At 53.2% G+C, this 18,985-nt stretch overlaps 1 protein-coding gene across 4 annotated transcripts in view; it reads right to left on the bottom strand.

The window, feature by feature from the left end:
* Window positions 1-2,417: 2,417 nt before the first annotated feature.
* The window catches only part of AK1 (adenylate kinase 1), a 45,847-nt gene continuing 29,279 nt past the window's right edge, over window positions 2,418-18,985 (bottom strand). For 3 of the 4 annotated variants that reach the window (XM_075905170.2, XM_006118993.5, XM_089772848.1), the window contains 6 exons: window positions 12,062-12,104; window positions 8,250-8,285; window positions 6,905-7,068; window positions 4,859-4,975; window positions 3,274-3,465; window positions 2,418-2,704 (listed from right to left, as the gene is read on the bottom strand). In XM_075905170.2, the coding sequence (XP_075761285.1) occupies window positions 2,636-2,704; window positions 3,274-3,465; window positions 4,859-4,975; window positions 6,905-7,068; window positions 8,250-8,285; window positions 12,062-12,104 (621 nt within the window). In that variant the 3' untranslated portion in view covers window positions 2,418-2,635. Of the gene's footprint in view, window positions 2,705-3,273; window positions 3,466-4,858; window positions 4,976-6,904; window positions 7,069-8,249; window positions 8,286-8,523; window positions 8,679-12,061; window positions 12,105-18,985 lie in introns of those variants that run through there. The other variant, XM_006118992.5, reaches the window with a different exon arrangement.

The following is an 18,985-nucleotide window of genomic DNA, read 5'->3' as shown; positions in this document are numbered from 1 at the left end:
TGTGCACCGACGTGGCAGTGATGTGCACTGACATGGTAGTGATGTGCAATATACCTTCATATTGATGAACATAAATTTTATGTGGGAGGGTGGGCCCAAGGGGGTCTGAGTGTGGGAGGAGGCTCAGGCCTGGGGCAGAGGGTTACAGTGCAGGAGTGTGAGGGCTCTGGCTGAGAGTGTGGGCTTTGGGGGAGGGGGGAATGGAGGGCTTGGACAGAGGGTTGGGGCGCAAGGGCACTGCCTGAGAAGGGTGCAGGTTCTGGGTGGGACCAGGGATGAAGGCTGTGGGATGCAAGAGGGTGTTCTGGGCTGGGGGGGCTCACAGTGGGGTGGGGATTTGGGGCTCAGGCAGACCTGGGTGGCTCCCAGCTGGGGATGGTGAAGAGCAATGTTCCCTCTAATTTTTTCCATCCACAAGAGAACAAATTTTGTCATGTGCCCACGTGCACCGCCAGAGGAACACATGCTGCCAGCTGTGGGTGCTGTGCTAATCAGCGGGACGGAATTTGACACTCTCCTGGGTGGGTGCTGCCCAAGCACTCGGCTTACAAGGAAGGCTGCGTGGGAGTCAGCTGCTGGCCTGGAGATTGGCTAGGACACCAGAGGTTGACACCCCATTGGCAAAAAGTGCCCCATGCCACAAGGGCACGTAGCATTCTGTGGCCATTTTTAAAATGGCACCACTCACAGCCCAGAACCCCGAGCATTGTGCTGAGTGCACAGGTTCATGGAGGAGAACAACTGTCCGCATCCTGGGCTTTCCTTGAAGGTCTCTCATCCTGGTGGGGACAGGTAGAATTGCAGCTGGCGTGGCTCAGGACAGCAATGCACTCCTCCTCCCCCACTTCTGAGTCCTAGCTACTATGGCACGGAGCACAGGAAAGGTCCAATAAAAGCACAGCTCACACCCAGAATAGCATGTCTATTATCACACTCTTTAATAGCGATATGTCAATGTACATTCGGGCAGCAGCAGCAACATGCTGCCTTTAAGACTTTGGGGGGTTGTTGCTTGTCATCCATTAAATATGGTTGTTTGTAACCATTATAAAAAAAATGAGGACGAGAAGAGCTGCCATCAGTGAGTGTGCAGGAGACGGGGTGAGGATGGGGCAGATGGGAGGCGTGAAACGTGAGTGTGTGCATGTGGCGTGGGAGCCATGAAAAACACGGTAAGCGACTGAATGAGGCACAGTGTTCACACTTTGGGGTAGCCCGCAGGCTCAGCAGGGCCCCTGGCCTTTGGTCACCCACCCAAAGTGCTAGACAGTCTTGGGAGGGTGGGGAAAAGCAGGCTGAGAGGGGGTTTCAACTGAAATGCCCGTCAGCCTCAAACGCCTTCCTTGGAGACAGAACTACACAAAGGTACAGGACAGCCGGACTCCAGGCTCCTGGAGAGACTATTCCCTCATGCTGTATTCCCTCCCCTACCCCTCATCTGCCACGTTCCCTGCTGCTAATGCTGACAGGTGCTGGCTCTGTGCAGGGAGCGTCACAGTGGGCACTGGAGGGTCAGAAAGAGATTTTACAGGTCACATGGGGAAATCTGCCCCTGCCCCAGGGCATCCCATGCTTGGTCACTGCTCTCCCTGGGTACGTCTACACTACATGGCTCCATCGATGGAGCCATGTTGATTTGTTTATTGGGCAAAGGGAAATGAAGCGGCGATTTAAATAATCGCCGCTTCATTTCAATTTACATGGCTGCCGCGCTGAGCCGACAAACAGCTGATCAGCTGTTTGTTGGCTCAGCGCGCTAGTCTGGACACTCCCCTGCCAACATCAAAGCCCTTTGTCGGCAGCCCCGGTAAACCTCATCCCACGAGGAATAACGGGGCTGCTGACAACGGGCTTTGATGTCGACAGGGGAGAGTCCAGACTAGCACACTGATCAGCTGTTTGTCGGCTCAGCGCGGCAGCCATGTAAATTGAAATGAAGCGGCGATTATTTAAATCACCGCTTCATTTCCCTTTGCCTATAACCCTAATCTACATGGCTCCGTCGATGGAGCCATGTAGTCTAGACACAGCCCCTGTGCTCACATCACGCAAGGGGGGCATGTGGGGCTCAGCAGTGGTGACACTAGTCAGTGTCTGGCACTACACTCACACAGGGAGATTTTGCCCAGCCCTGGCTCAAGTGCGGTTTCCTCTGCACTTGATTCAAATTCCCTCTGCCCCAGGCAGGTTTTAAGACTCTCAACTGCAAACTCTGCTGGAAACAGGAAGCAAGTTGCCTGCACTGTCAGAAAATCCTCCCCAGTGCAGGAGCAGATTCCCCTCTCCTCCTGCTGATACTATGGAGTGGGATAAACAGGCTGCTTCCTGCCTTTAATCAACCTTGGGGGGGGAGGGGGGCAACATCTCTGGAAAGAAAAACTCACTTCCTGTTGCAGAAGAAAAAGATAAACCCTGGGCTCTTTAAAGTGAATTTTACTGTGTGGAGAAGGGAAGGAGCCAAACACAATGTCCTTGAAATTTCCTCCATGAGATTGTGTCCACAAAAACAGGATAAAGACACTTCCGCTGTCTCTGCCTGGAACTCCAATGGGGGGGTTCTTGGGCTCTGGGGTGGGAAGGGGGTGATGTTCTCTCCAGGTGGGAAGGGGTTAGCGATGGGGGTCCCTTTTGCACTTTACTTCAGGGCATCCAGATGAGTGCAGACCTGTACGAACACATCATCCACGCTGCCTTCTGCACTCAGCTGTGGGGGCAAAGCAGGAGAGCCAGTCAGAACAGGCCTTGGCGTCTGGACTATGTCCTGCATGGTGCAACGCCACACAGGCCTGGGACAGCCCAGCTCGTGTGTCTCTGTGCTGACGAGAGGATCTACTCGTGGCAGACAGCCAGGCGCAATGCCATCAGAATCCATCCACAGCGCCTCAGGCCTGTCCGGCTCTGGAGATGCTGGTCCGAGGAGTACTGGGAAAGCCCTCTCCAATGTTTCGCTTCCCTCTCCAGAGCCCCATGCTTCATTAGCCCGTTTCCCTGCCCCCCCCCCCCCACACACACACTGTTAATTCACAGTAATAGGGCAGACTGACAGCTGGCTTTGAATATGGCTGTGCTCTGCCCAGAGGCAAGGGAGGGCCCCTTTAGCTCCTGGGAAGTCCCAGGCCATCTGAGACACAAACATAGTGTGCTCGATAGGGGGCTCGGACCCCCCTAAACTTCCAAAGGGCTCTGCAGAGGCTCAGCAGATGGGAAAGAGCCAGTTCTGCACCCACCCGTCCCCAGCTCCAGCCATGAATGGAGTGGCTTGGGCTGACGTACCTTTCGGACAATCCCTCTTTTCTCGTAGAACGCGATGACTGGCTCGGTGGCCTTGTAGTAAGTGTCCAAGCGCTTCTTGATCGTCTCCTCATTGTCATCCACCCGCCCACTGGTCTCCCCCCGTTTCAACAAACGCTTGACCATGGTGTCCTTCCCGGCATCCACGTAGAGCAGCAGTGTTGGGGGGGCGATCTGTAGGAGGGGAGAATCAGGTGAATGGGCTTGTCTGTCCAGTCAGGCTGACCCAGATTCATAGTTTCTTCCACTAGCCCTGCAGCACAGTGACCCCAGGCGTGGGGAAGACGGTGCCCCCAGCCATCACTGACTTGCATGGACCGGGGGAAGGGAGGGGGAGCCCGTGCCCCCAGCCATCACTGAGTCGCACCGACATGGGGATGGAGAGCTGGGTCCAGGGCAGTCATGCTAACAGTCTAACCCCCTGCAGAGGAGGATCAAGGCTGTTACCTCAGTGTGCACCAGCCATCCTGTGGTAAACAGGTTGAGGGTAACTTGGATGCTTTGGCACTGGGTGTCCCTCAGGAATGAGTGGCTCTGCCTTTGCTCCTGAGCACGCTATTGCATGTGTGCTGGGGGCCCAGTCAGCCTCCATTTGCTTGTTATTTTCAGCATGTTCATTCGTCCCAGGCCATTAGCCACCCTGACTTGAAAGTTCACCCCAGGTCATAGCAGGGCCAGGGCCTGCTAAACAGGATCCTCGCTGATTGTTTTTTTCCTGCTGTGTATCTATGGAGCAGCCATTGCACCACCTTCTGCCGGTCCTGTGTATTACAGCCAGGGATCACTTCAAGGCAGGAATAGGTTTTCTTCCTGGCCCCTCCAGGCGTTCACTAGCAGGGTGAGCTTCCCAAGGGCAGACAATAAAACCTGCTCCTAGGCATCAAACGGAACAACCTTCCTGCTCTAACCCCTTTAGAATACCTTTACATACAATCTTGCACTACAAACGCCTTCAGACTCTTTAAGGGTTCACTACAGTCACCTCTAGGGTAGAGCCAGACAGCTGCTTAACAGCACACAGCAAGGCTTCCTCAGCAGTTTAGGATGGGAAGTGACACCCAGTTGAAAGTGACTGGAAAATGGGGGAGGCAGAATGCAACTACTCAAGCTGGGCTGGGATACCAGAGTCAGAACCTGTTCTACAAAAACAGGAGAGATCCAGTCTTTGGTTTGACAAAACAGTGCCTCTAGCAACAGCACTTCTCCTGGTACCATGAAGGGCTTTGGTGCAACTCCCCCGAGGAGATGGTCTGCCCCACGATGTATCGACCCCACCACTGCCTCCTTTCTGGGGTTGCCTTATGCAGCTACGGAGCAAGCTGAGTCTGAGACAAGACAACTTCAGGTGCGGATGTGAGGTAAAGTGGTCGGGGCAGGGGATGAGAACACACTGCTCCCGCTGCTGCCTACACTCTGTGGTCTCTGCCCGGTGGAACAAACCCCTTTCCTGCCCCACCCCTGCTCTGCCCTCTGCTCAGATTTGGTTTGACAAGCTTTTAGGGCAAAGAGCAGCACATTCTGTCAGGGTCATGCCAGGTCATGGACACTCTGCCACCTGCTTCCTTACCTTCTTCTCGAACTCCGCGCCTTGCTTTACCTCTCGGGGATACCCATCAATCAGGAACCCCTTGGAGATGTCTGCCTTGGCCACCATGGCGTCCCGCAACATATCAAGCACCGTGTCCTGGGGGTGGGGAACAGAAGGTGTTTCAGAGTCAGGGGTGGTGCTTGCAGTTCTAGCTACCTGCAGTATCCTCAGCAGCTGCTGGGCTTCCCTTCCCCTGGGGGGCGCCCCTTCCCCGTGGGCAACCCCCATCTTAGTGCAATGCCACAGTAGCATCAGGACTTGTCCTCAATAACACCACCAAACAGATCCCTTGGCAGGATCCAGGGCCCATGTGCAGCTCCCAACTCATCAGAGGTGGCACAGTAAGCAGAGGCCACTCTCCATGGTCACTGGGTACAGACACTCACAGACATAGAGCTTGTCCTCCCCCATTTTATACTCTAACCTGCTCCTCTTCCCAGCTGCCAAACCAGTTTCTCCCCAGAGCTGCCAAAAGTGACCAGACTCCTGGGAAACCATATTCCTGAGCCAACTAAGAGTCCATCTACACTACGGAGATCGACCCTCTGGAGGTTGATCTTCTAGTGTTGAATTTAGTGGGTCTAGTGTAGACCATGAAATTAAACACTGAGGGCAGCCCCCACCAGTGTCCTGTACTTCTCATTCTGCAATGCGTACGGGAAGCGGACTGGACCATGTGTTCCTTTTGGCCTCCTGCAGTGTAGACGCTGCAGCAGCTTGGCTCAAGGTAAGCTGAATCCAGCTATACATTTTGCACACGTTAAGCTGACCTGTCTGGTATAGTGTAGACCAGGCCTAAGAGTTGAGAAAGAGGCTGCATTCCCCAGCTCCCCACAATACACTGCAGCCAGGAGAGAGGGTGGTCTGAACCTCTGCACTGTGTTTGCTCACTGGCACGGGTAGCTGGGAATGTGCCAGGATGCGACACTTTAAGACTAGGGATGTTAGAGTGCACACAACTAACCATTTAACTGAGAAGCGAATGCTTACTGGTTAATGATGTTGGTTACACTCAGCCACCTGGGGAGGTGTCTTTGGAGCCTCCTTCCCAAGAGCCAGGCAGGAAAGGACTGCCAGCTCTGCTTCCGGGGAGGTGTCTTTGGAGCCTCCTTCCCAGGAGCCAGGCAGGAAAGGGCTGCCAGCTCTGCTTCCGGGGAGGTGTCTTTGGAGCCTCCTTCCCAGGAGCCAGGCAGGAAAGGACTGCCAGCTCTGCTCCCAGGGAGGTGTCTTTGGAGCCTCCTTCCCAGGAGCCAGGCAGGAAAGGGCTGCCAGCTCTGCTCCCAGGGAGGTGTCTTTGGAGCCTCCTTCCCAGGAGCCAGGCAGGAAAGGGCTGCCAGCTCTGCTTCCGGGGAGGTGTCTTTGGAGCCTCCTTCCCAGGAGCCAGGCAGGAAAGGGCTGCCAGCTCTGCTCCCAGGGAGGTGTCTTTGGAGCCTCCTTCCCAGGAGCTGGGCAGGAAAGGGATGCCAGCTCTGCTCCCAGGGAGGTGTCTTTGGAGCCTCCTTCCCAGGAGCCAGGCAGGAAAGGACTGCCAGCTCTGCTCCCAGGGAGGTGTCTTTGGAGCCTCCTTCCCAGGAGCTGGGCAGGAAAGGGCTGCCAGCTCTGCTCCCGGGGAGGTGTCTTTGGAGCCTCCTTCCCAGGAGCCAGGCAGGAAAGGACTGCCAGCTCTGCTCCCGGGGAGGTGTCTTTGGAGCCTCCTTCCCAGGAGCCAGGCAGGAAAGGGCTGCCAGCTCTGCTCCCGGGGAGGTGGCTTTGCTGCTGCAGTGAAGCCTCCTCCTCAACAGTCTGGTGGGCTCCCAGGAAGGAGGCTCCCTAGGAGCCAAGTGGGCAAGGGCTGCTTGCTCCGCTTCTGGAGAGGAGGCTTCGCTGTGGCAGTCCACTCCCAGGGAGGTTTTGCTGTAGGCTCTGCAGTATAAAATGAAGCTTTATACTGCAGACCCGCAGCACATGTAACTGCTGAGATGGTTACCCTATTACACTATCCCTAAAGACCCACTTCCCCCTGCTGCAAAAATGGCGCAGACTTACCAATGGCACCAGCTCTCCCTTCTCCATGATGGCAGAGAGCTTCTTGCCCCTCTCGGAGCCAGAGCTGACCTCTGCCCTCAGGAGGTCTCCGGTGGACAGGTGGGTATAGCCATACTTTTGCACGATCTTCTCGCATTGGGTCCCTTTCCCTGAGCCGGGCCCACCTGCAGTTCACACAAGGACAAGGCACAGATTCAAACCACAAAAGGAGGTGGTGGAGAAAGAGCTCCAGTGCTTCTTGGGAAAAAATCCCACTTAGACGCATCTCCATACTGGGGCATCTGCATGCAACTGGGACCTTAGGTAAGAAGTTAAGAGCTCCTGCTGGGCTCAGACTCCACTGCCCAGGGCAACACAGCCAGCTCTGGGGTGATTCTTATGATCTCATCAACATGTCATGAGGACTCATCGCAGCAAAACAGGCAGTAGCTGAACTCCAAAGTCAGAAAGCTTCTGCCTTGGTGGCACTATCACGAGTGACAGAAGGTGGGGAGAGAAACAGAGATACATGCAGAACTGCCGCCACAGGGCATGGATCCATGTTTTCCCCACAAAGCGTCAGTGTCTCTTTGAATGGCAGCTGCCCAGGGTGTCACCAAACTCAATGCTTCAGCTGCCATGTCAAACCTACCCTGGGCTGGGTATGACCAAGTCATTCAGTGCCACACTCTACTTGGTGGCCTACGTGAAACAGGGAGGGGCTGGGTGGCTGTCACATCACACTTCACTGACAGTCTCCACAGAGAGAGGCAAAGGACTGAATGGGCCCTGAGCCAGAACCCACCCAGTCACCTCCAGAATTGGGTTGGCTTCTCCAGGCCAGGCAGGAGGTGACGGCAGCACATGGAAGCAGCTCTCCCCTGTGCTGTGTCTGATATGGGGGTAAGTCGTGTTCTTCAGGGCACCTTCCTAAGGCACATGGAAAGCAAAGGCAGCAAGTACCCACCGGTCTGTCTCAGGGCCAAGCAGGGCCCCCCTAATACGCACTCCCAAGATTTCCATCCAAGTGTTTTTGGATGATAGATCCAACTTCTCCTTGGAGGCCAGGGCCAACCTTTGCAGACACAACCAGCAAGTTTCAGAGCATAATCTAGGACTCCTTAAAGATACCTCATGACCAGAAAGCTCTGAGCACCTGCCTGCTGAAAATCAGCCCCTTTCCAGCATCTCACATTGGCCCCCTGAAATGCCAGGTCTCCTTCAAAACTTCTGCTTAAAATTTGAAGGACAGGGTCCTAAGTCACCACCCCAACGAGCCCAGTGGCAGGGGCCTTATGCAGCCAAACCATGTCTGAAAGCGCAGCTCACAACTCCTCGGCATTTCCCTGCGCCCCGGCCGACTTACCCACCACGAAGATGATTTTGCTGTTCTTCAGTTTTTCTGTGGGAGAAGGAAAAGCGGAGAAGAGGGTCAGAGAGCGAGTGAGCGATCGCAGGAAGGAAGCCTCCACCCAGCCAGGACAATCCCTCTCCACAAATTTCCCAGGGGATCTGCTATGGCTGCCTGGGGGAAGGGAGTTGGCAGCCAGTCCCAGTTCCCCAGGGAGAAATGGGAGCAGAAGGCAGTCAGCAGTGGGGCGTGCGGCAATGGCTCTCTGGGGACCCTGCCCCCGGGGTACCTCTGCCAGCCTTTTCCAACGAGGTGGCCAGGCAGGAGCACTCTGTCCCCATCGCTCCGACTCGCTGGCTCCTGCTCTCCTCTATTGCCCCCCCTTCTTGCCAAGCCGTTTCCGCTCAGCACATTTTGATGCCTGAGCCAGCAGCCTCCCTTCACTGCTGGGCCAGGCTGGAGCCTTGTGGTCAGAGCTAACACACATCGCCGTGGAGACGGTTGCTAGGATACGGCTGGAGCCAAGCCTCAACCACTTCACAGAAGCCAATGGGCAAATATTCTGATCTCAGCTCACCCGGGGCAAATCTGGAGTGACTCCATGGAGACTGGTGTAAATGGGCTCAGATATCAACTCTTGGCAGTATCGCTCATGGAACAGCCTTCTATTACAAAACCCTACAGTCTTGAGCCCCCGCCCCCAAACATGGTGCCCACACCAATGCCATCCAGGACTCTCCTACAGCTATAGATGTGTATTAAAGACACGGAGAGAATGGTAGGAAACCCCAGAATTCCCAGACACACAAGGCAGGACACTGCAAGAGGCATCTACACTGCACCCATAGGTCAAAATAAGATACGTAATTTGAGCTACGCAAATTGCGTATCTTATTTCGAGCTAATTTCCAAAGAGCTTATCTTGTAATTTGGCACTATCTACACAGCGCCAAATTTTGAAATAAACCACTATTCCGAAATGTCACTTAATCCTCGTGGAACAAGAGTTACAGGGATGCCGGAATAGCGCACCCGTTATTTTGAAATCTATTTTGAAATAACAGACGTGTTTAAAGATGTGGAATAGCTATTTTGGGACACTTCCGGTATCCTGAAATAGCGCTGCTGTGCTGTCTAGACGTAGGCCAGCAGACCAAAGTTGTAACTTCAGCATCCCAAGTGGTTGCCTGGATTCACATTGTTAGGGAGAGTAAGGAAGGCCCACTCTGTGCCAACACCTCAGCTCCACAGCAGCGAGGGTCCCTGAGGGTCACAATCATTCTGGGAGTGGGCAATTTAATTCAAAGTCACCATTCATTCCAGTGCCTGGCGCTAATAGGGAGCTCCCCTCCCTAAGCACATTGGAACATTTTCAAAGCTGGATGAATGGTTCTGTCTCAAGTGTCCTATGGAGAAGGCAGAGATGCTAAAAATAAAGTGGGGTGGTTCTCAGAGTAGGCTGTGGCTTGGAGTCTGTGGCCCCCAGCAGTAAGATGTCTTCTGATTACAGCCTTCTAAAATTACATCTGAGCAGATGGGGAACAGCGTGGCCTTTGGCAGCTAGGTGCTTCCTGACCTCTTTGGCAGATTAGGTCTGCCTGTGCTGAGGCACTCATGTTGGGAGAGGCAGAGCTGGGGTTGCAAGCGCTGTCTGCATGAGACATCACGGATGATCTCTGGATATCAGAATAAAACTAAGCCCTGATTAAGGTTCTGCACCAGGGCTGAAAAGACAAGGGCTTAGTTCCTGGCTCTGCCGCAGGTTTACACTATGAGAAACATTTTCAAAAATGCTCAAGTGACTTCAGAACTTATGTCCCATTTTCAAAGGCTTTGCCTGCACTTAAGTGCCTACCACATGGGCACTCACTATAGCGACGGGAGGGAATCTCCCCTTGGTGTGAGTAATCTGCCTCCCTGAACGTGGGTAGTTGAATCAAGGGAAAAATTCTTGCTAGCATTGCCTATGCCAGGGGTTAGGACACTATAGTTGTGTCTCTCGGGGTTGTGAAGTTTTCATATCCCCGAGAGAATCAGCTATGTAAGTACTCACTGCAGACCTGCCCAAAGGGACTGCCGCACATAACAGCCTGGAGTCTCACTGAAAACAAATGCCCAAGTGCCTGGGCCACTCTTGTAAATGGGACTTGGGAGTATTTGAAAATTGTTCCTTACTCCCTTTGTGCCCGGTGCCCACCTATCACACACAGACACCACTCCACTACCTGCTGGGGATGCTATATGTCCCTCGCAGAGCCCATGGTAATGGGGGCCAAAGATAGAGGTGCACAGATAGGGGAACGGTTCTCAGTTGCACAGGCTATCACTGGCTAAAATTGATAGAAACAAAGTCACCACCATCATCCGATGGTGTTCCTTGGCCTGGGAAGCTGAGTGGTTTTCAGGCCAGGTCCTACTGAACAAGTGCTGGCTTCACAAAAACTAATTGGCTCCCTTGACAGGAACAGAACTCCCCTCTCATCCTAAGAACAGGACCTGCAGGCCAGTGTGACTTTTTCATGGAAGGACAGCATGGGGATAGGCCATGCCCAGTTAATCTCTAGGACTTCCAGTTTAGGACTGGATCTTTCACCAGCACAGAACCCACATAAAACAAAAGGGGGACTGGGAGAAAGATGCCCTGAGCTAGGTGCTGTTCTCTCCCACTCCACTGTAAATGTGGATTGACTTCACTGAAGTCCAAGGATTTATTCTGTGTTTACAGGGCTGTGAGAGCAGAAAGTAACCACTGACTCCAGATTAGAGCAGGTGAAGAACCAACTGCAACCCAAAGCAAATGGGGGACACCCTGACAGTTAAAAATCCCCCCACTGAGCTCAAGTGCAAGGAGCACATGTGGATGCTGTTGGAACCAGCTAAGCAAGGAAGATGCCTGGCTTATGCTTTGTTCTCTCCTGCTCCTGCTCCTGGCAACATGCATAAGCCTGGAATTTCTGCAGTTCTGAGCTGGTGGGGATTAGGGATGTTAAATATTGGTTAATTGAATAGTCGAGTAACCTCATGAATTCTTAACGGTTAGTCGACTATTCTATAATCCCCAGGGGCAGGGGCAGCAGCCAGTGCACTCCGGCCTCAGTGCTGAGAAGCCCCCTGCTACTCCATGCTGCTGCCTCCGTATCAGAAGCAGCAGGACAGGGTGCCAGGCAGGAGATGGTCCGTGAGGGGAACAGTTTAAAAACCAGCTCCCTTCACAGACCGGCTGCCAGCTGCCCTATGCAGCTGCCTCTGATAAAGACGTAGCAATACGGGGTGGCAGCAGCCCCTGTCTAGTGGGAGTCTGAGCTCCCGGATCCAGTGTGAGCCATAACTAAGCCAGGCTGCCTGCCCACCCAGCTCCTAATACATTTTAAATGCAGAACCATGGCAGGGGTAGGTCCCAGACCCGTCATAAGCCAGGACTGAGCCAGACTGCTGGCCAGCCTGCTAAAAAATGTACTGGCAAGGGGCGGGGGAAATGCTTGTAGTCTATAGCATTAAGTGATAAGCTTTTGCTTATCGGTTAATTGACAATGCTATTACATTCCTAATGGGGATCTTAGTGGAAAAAAGGGAGAGAAGCAAGGAGGGACAAGGTTTCTAAAAGGGGATAAAGTAACAACAGAACCTGAGCCTGGTTAGGCGAGATGCTCCTAAGCCACAACTCTGGAACCAGCATCCCGCACCACACCCTAGATCTGCACTTGGGGGATCTAGTTGTCTAAGCAGTTGTCTCTGGGTTTAGACAACTGGATGTAGCCTCAGTATGATGGAGGCCTCAGAGGGTGGAGGGAAGGAGATGTGCCCCGGGAGAGAGAAGGCACTCTCACCTGTCGCCATTCTGAGGAGATCTGGGCAAAGAAGCTCTTCAATCTGAAAGGAAACAGAACTCCTGGTTAGACAGTGCAGAAGGGCGTGGAGGGTCAGCCATGGTATGGTATGGCCTTCAGAAATGGACCCAGTCCCATCCCTTCAGTGAGTAAGTACTCTTTAGCGCTTCCCGCTGCTCACATTTCCCATTAGCTGCTTGGGTTTCAACCTCTCCACACCTCTCACATATGTTTCCTAGAAATTGGAAGGAGATTTGCTGCCAGCATCTCAGAGCAGGACATGCCAGCTCTCTTTCAGACACACACGGCCACCCTCCCACAAATGGCACCAGCCCACAAATACAGCATCCTAGTAACTTGTTCTTTTTCCATGAGGGCAGGACAGGGCTGGAAACAGAGGCACAGGTCCCTGAGACTCCCTGGCTGGTCAGCAATCAGGCACTTACTTCTTGGAAGCGGGTGCATTTGAAAATGATTCCAAAGACTTCACAGGAGGATGCCCCAACCTCCCCTCCAGCCCAGAAGGCTCTCAGCTCTGAACCAGCAATTCCATTACCTGACGATCACACACACTTCAGAGCCTTCCTCTAGCTGCTTTCTGCTACATGGTGTGATCCAGAGAACAGCAGTCCTCCAGCCATCTGGGAGTGTCTTGGTGCCTATCGCACGTCACTGTGACAACCAGCCCTTCCTACCTCCTCTTTCACCCAGGGAGGGGGAGACAGGAGCATGAGAGAACACACAGGAGACAAAACTCACCCAGGACAGGAACCGTGAGACAGATTTGGAGCAGCAGGAAATCAGAGACAGCAGCAGGAAATCAGGGATGGGTAGGAGGACAGATACAGAAACCAACCTGAAGGATCCAGTCCTGCTTGTCAGAGCAGCAGCATTTGATGTTGGAGCCTGGCGGCTGCCTTTGCATATTTAATAAGCATTGCTTCAGTTACAGCAGGAGCTCAGGGGACGGAGGAGCAGAACCTGTTCCAGCCTCATGACCCTGGGCTTAATGCACCGCCCCAGCAGACAAGAGGAAGCCGACTAGATTTCCACACTGAGGCAGCAGCATGCCCCACTCCTTGGAGAGGCAGGGGATATTTTAGGCCACTTGGGCTACGTCTAGACTGCAAGCCTCTTTTGAAAGAGAGCATCTAGACTGCAACCACTTCTTTCGAAAAAGCGAGCCGCTTTTTCCAAAGAGAGCACCCAGGCAGTCTGGATGCTCTCTTTCAAAAAAGCCCTGTTGCATTCAAGAACGCCTTTTTTCGAAAGAGCGCTTTAAAAAAAAAGGCGTTCTTCCTCCTAAGATGACATTTACCGCGGTCAAAAAAACCGCCACGTTCTTTCGATTTAATTTCGAAAGAATGCGGCAGCAGTCTAGACACAGGAGAAGTTTTTTCGAAAAAATGCCACTATTTAAAAAAAACCCTGTAGTCTAGACACACCCTTGGGGGCACACCTACCCCCTTGCTCCTTCTGCCTGTTCTCCAGCCCCATTTCCTCCTGTTATGGGACACCAGGTGTTCGGGTCTCTTCTCGGGCGGTGCTCTCAGGCAGAGCGTTCAATTGAAGATTTGGCATCGCTAGCAGGAAGCACGGAGATGCTGGGAGCCCTGAGCAATGGCCCATGGCAGCAGACAGACACGGCTGTGCAGTGTTTGCCTGACAGACTCGCTGCTCTCAGTCTGCGTTTTGAGTGGTGTGACTCACTGGCTGGTGTGTGGGGGAGGTAAGAACCAACCTCACAGTAATATTCCATCCCCTTGGGCCTGCTGTTTACAGGGCAGGAAATGAGAAGCAGAGAAGCAGAGTGACAGGACCCCTTTAAAAGGTGCTTCTGTGACATCGTAGAGCAGTTATCTCTTTTTAACCACAAGATCACTCTTCCAATTTAAGTGCAATGTAAGATCTACCTCAAACCCAAATACCCTTGTCCGGCTTCCTTCCCCCCACTTCTCTGAGGCCCCGCCCCTGCTCCATCCCTTCTCCAAGGCCTCACCCTGCTCACTCCATCCCCCTTCCTCCCCAAATCTAATTCACTTTCACCAGGCTGGAGTGCAGGCTCTGGTCTTTGGCCAAGGGGTTCAGAGTGTGGGAGGGGACTCCCTGAAGGTAGGAAGGTGGGGTGCATTCTGGAGTGGACATGGGGGATATGGCATTTGCCTGGGGAGCACAGGGTTGGGGGCTCAAGTCCTTTCCCCCCATCCTGGGAGCAGGCAGGCAGCCAACACAGGTTGCCCCAGGGATGGAGCTGGCTCCCGCATTAGAAAAGCAGGTAAGTGACCTGCTGAAGATAGGGAGGTGGGGTGGGTTCTGGAGCCCCCGAGGGGAGAGGGCATTAGCATCTAGAGCACAGCATGGTAGATTCAAGATAAGGAGGTGGGGCGGGTTCTGGAGTGGTCTAGCAGATAGGACATCTGGGGCAAAGCAGCGCTATGGGCTCAAGCCCCACCCAGCCAGACAGCCAAGGCAGGCCTGGCCCTGCACCACCCCCAAAAGCAGCTGGCATGCACAGCAGTGGCTCCATGTGCTGCCCCTCATCTCCAGGCACAGCCTCACTGGCCGTGGTTCTCCATTATTGATCAATGGAGTGGTGGAGGCTGGAGTAGTGTCTGCAGGCAAGGACAGCATGTGGAGACCCCCTGCTCTGACTTTCTCAGGGGCTGCAGGGACATGCCAGCCACCTCCAGGAGCAGGAGCACAATTACCACTGGGATAATTACTCCAGACATGACAGGTTAGGCATTTTAGAAATTACTACTCAAAAAAAAAAAAAATAAGTTATGAAATGCACAGACCAGTCAAAAACCAAAACAAACTCACTTTGCAAGCAGTAAAAGTAGCAACAACCTTCGTCCCCCCCATGTACGTGTTGGAGACTCCAAATTCCCTTCCAATGCTCAGCTTTGACGTGATCTGTCCCATTCAGGGCTGTTCTGCAGCCCCTCCCTCACTTTGGGGCCAACACAACCCATGGTCACAAGAGCCATCTGTGTTCTCACGATGATAAAGCCACATTACTGAGGTCCGTAGCGAGCTCCAACCAGCCCAGCTTGTCTAGTGCTCACAGGTCAGGGCTTCTGCTTGGGGTTCCAGCAGAAATGGGGAGGCCTAGTGGCCTTCACAGAGGCCCAGGAGCTGGAACATGCACATCTTTCTCATGCACCTTTATCTAATTCAGCCCTCCCTTCCCCACAGGAGGGCAGCCAGCAACTGACAGCAGGAATCTGCCTCTCTGACCCTAGTGGGGAGAGCAGCTTGCCTCCAGTCACAGATTCCAAGACCAGAAGGGATCACTGTGATCATCAGGTCTGGCCTCTTGTGTGACACAGGCCAGAGGACTCAACCCAAAATAATTCTAGTGCCGATCCTTTAGCAAAATGGCCACTCATCATTTAAAAGTTGCTGGTGATGGAGAAGCTTTCTCTCTATACAAAAATTTTTTTCCTGTGGGACGACAAAGTGATGTCATCATGTCACGGCATCCACAGGCTGGTGGGTAGGCATGGGTGGGTAAAACTTGGGCCCCTTTTCCTTCCCCGCCCCCCAGCCCTGCCCCTTCCACCCCAGGTCCCATCCCTGGAGCCAAGCCCCACGCACTGCCAGCCCAGCCCTCTCCGGCAGCCACGTGGAGAACTCGGCTGGGCGCCGCAACCAATTCTTCCTTGGTTGCTGGGGGCAGAATCAGGCCTCGCCTGGCATTGTGGAGGGTGGGGGGACTGGGAAGGAGAAGGGGCCCAGGCTGGTGTGGCTGGGGGCAGAGGGGTGAGGGAGAAGGAGCCCAGGCTGGTGTGACCATAGTCCAGCCCTCCCCAGTGGCCAGGGGGGAGAGCCGGAGTTGCCTACCCCCCACAAGAGGCAGGTTGGCAAGAATAGTGAGCAGGGGGCACAACCCTCTATTATTATTATTATAATAAATAAATTATTATAAATAAATGTTTTCCCATCCTTCAGGGCTTCCAGCTTCCAGCAAATCATTGCAAAGTAGGGCTGGGAAGGGTCCTCAAGACAAGGAAGTGCCTATTCAGGTAGCAGCTTCCTAAGCTGCTCAAACCATTCAGAACGAGTCAGCCAGGAGCACCAGCAAAGCCATGCAGCCTGATGTGAAGGGAGAGCTTGTGTCACTTTTCTCCAGACTAGAACGGCCAGTCCAAAGGGTTCATAAATTATGAGTCAGGTCCCCAATAAAGGAGCCACGAGTCCTTCAAAGTCATGAGACTTTTAAATAATAAATGGTGGGATCCTTTTGTCTTTTGGCTTCTGAGCTGTTGGGCTACCCTTGGATTCACGTTCTCAAGCTTTTCTCGGCAGCCAGAAGGGCTGGAAACTGACTTTGTTAAGTAAACAAGCAAACAAGAATAAACACTGAAATTCTAACCTAATCACATGACTCCTAGCCCTGGGGCTTTAAGAACAACCCCAAGTATTGCTAGTCTTATGATAAAATCGCCAGTGCTGGCATTGCTGCATTCACCTGGAAATGGAGCCAATGGGGATATGCAGGAGTGGGCCTGGTGCCACACACCTGTGATAGGAACCCCCTCAAGGGACACTCTCACACACACACCTTGCACACTTCAGCGCTTACCTCCAGAATTCACACACCTCCCCCACTCCCTCATCCCCAGAGAGGAGGTACCACAACCTGGCCTGCACTATGCCACTCATGGCTCCAGCCCTCCAGAGCACCTGAAGAGAGCGGACCTCACTGATAAGCCAAGCTGACCCCAGGTGTCACCCCAAGAATAATATTGGCCCGACCGCTTACGATGCAGCTGCCTTAGGTTGGAAACATAATGCTTGCATCCGACACCTGGAGTTACCTGCCTCTGTGCAGCTCAGTGGCCAGATCTCATTAGCTCTCAGCTTCCTTTCTAGCAGGAAAATAAACCCTCTGATTGACAGTCCACCCAAGGAAGAGCTTTCTTAAAGGTACAGGGCCAGCTTCCTCCTCAGTTCAACTGGGGGGGCCCAGTAGTGTTCCTACACATTGAACGTCACATGGCTCTACTTCCTTGCAGGAGCTAATGAGCTTAATGGGGGCTATATCTAGACTACGGGGCTTTATCAGGAAAAGGTAAGCAAATTTGCATACCTTTTTCCGATCGTTTTTTTGGAAGTGGCTTTTCCGAAATTTGGCCCATCTACACTGGGCCAAATTTTGGGGAAAAAACCCCCTCTTTCAAAAGAGCCCTTCTTCCTCATGGGAGGAAGAAGACAGGGCTTCCAAAAGAGCGCGTCTGCTCTTCTGCAAAAAAAAAGCGGAAGAGCAGACGCATTCCCTGGATGCAGATGAGTTTTTCCGGTATCCTGGAAAACCCCGGTAGTCTAGCCGGGGAGTAAGCAAATGAAATACAGACATGTGAACATTAGGGGGAGCACAGGAAGGAGAAATTTGGGGGGGGGGGAACTGGAGAGAAGACAGATGCTTTTGGGGGGAGGGGGGAGATGCTCCTATTTTTACACCTGGATTGTGGATCTACACTGCATGTTATTGCACCAGTGTTATTACACCGATGAAGCTGCACCAGAGTGAATATCCTACACAAGTAAATCCCCTTTGACACTAGCACAGCTATGCTGGTGCAACACCCCCACCTGCAGGCTACCCGGGCCTTGCTCTAGAAACGTGCAGGATCAGGGTAGCAGCTCTTTGAGCAGTTTGCAAGCCCTCTAGTGGAGGTGCGTGGGATGTTTTCGGAAGCACCCAGTGCAGCAGGGTGTGTGCACTTGGCGTGTTTGGGGGTAGGAGTTCTCAGCGTGATGTGGGATCTGCAGTGCCCCTGTGCCTCCCTTGCTGTGTCTGAAGAGCAAAGACATGACCCCACCCTACTCCTACACACAGAACAGCCCATTCTCCCCATGCACCGCCCACACAGTAGCCAATTTGCCAAGTCTCCTGGGCACCCTCCCGCAACTGCCCAGCCCCCACAGAGAGCCACTCGTCTTCCCACAGCCAAATACAGGTACTTCCCAGACTCTGATGTAATTCTTCTGCTCTACTCTGTGCCTATTAGGCCTCAATAGGAGTACTGTGTCACAAGGAGGGAGAAAAATTATTTTCCTTAATCTGATAGGACAAGAAGCAATGGGCTTAAATTGCACCAAGGGAGGTTTAGGTTGGACATTAGGAAAAACTAGTGGTTAAGCACTAGAATAAATTGCCTATGGAATCTCCATCACTGGAGATATTTAAGATCAAGTTAGGCAAACATCTATCAGGGATGATCTAGATCAGTGGTTCCCAAGCTGTGGTCCAGGGATTCATGGAAAGTTTTTAAAAGTAAGGATCAGGCCCACCACTGCTGCCCAGCGCACACACCCCCCTCCGTGCTCCAGGTTGCAGTTTGTTTTTGATCCCATTCCCCAGATGCTAAGGGAGCGAGGGGAAAGTGCTTGCATCACGTGCATGCCTCTCACAACCAGCCAGGCATGCAAGCACCTTCTCCACGTTCCCTTAGTTTCTGGAGAACAGGATCAAAAGCAGGCTGTGTCCCAGTGTGCACGGCTGTTGCCCAACCCCACTCCCCCCGCGCTCCCGAAGTTCCACCCTGGAGGAACTGGCAGCTCCAGAGCTCCCTTTGGCCACGAGAATCCCCTGGCTCTGTGGCTGGGCAGGGGACAGAGAGGACAGGAGCTGAGGAAGCCGCGCAGGCAAACAGCAGCCAATGAGAGCTGAGAAGCTCCATGCCCTGCAGTCTGCACGTTCCTCAGCCCCCGGTGGAGCTGACAAAGCTGCGACTCTCCTCTGGAGTCAGCTTATAAACAGGTCAGTCACGTTTTACCATTTTTTTCTCGTTTGAATATGTCATCCCGCTGTAACCCTTCCAAAGCTATTTGAGTGGTAGGAAGGCTTTAGTTGGGCTAGCAAAAATGGATTGGTGGCTCCAATAAAATTTTAATAAGTAAAAATATATGGCACTT

The sequence above is a fragment of the Pelodiscus sinensis genome, chromosome 23 (genome assembly GCF_052426305.1).
Source record: "Pelodiscus sinensis isolate ZL-2025 chromosome 23, ASM5242630v1, whole genome shotgun sequence".
Lineage (NCBI taxonomy): Eukaryota > Metazoa > Chordata > Testudines > Trionychidae > Pelodiscus > Pelodiscus sinensis.
The sequence above is the reverse complement of the archived record's forward strand: the minus strand, read 5'-3'. Positions and strand labels throughout refer to the sequence as shown.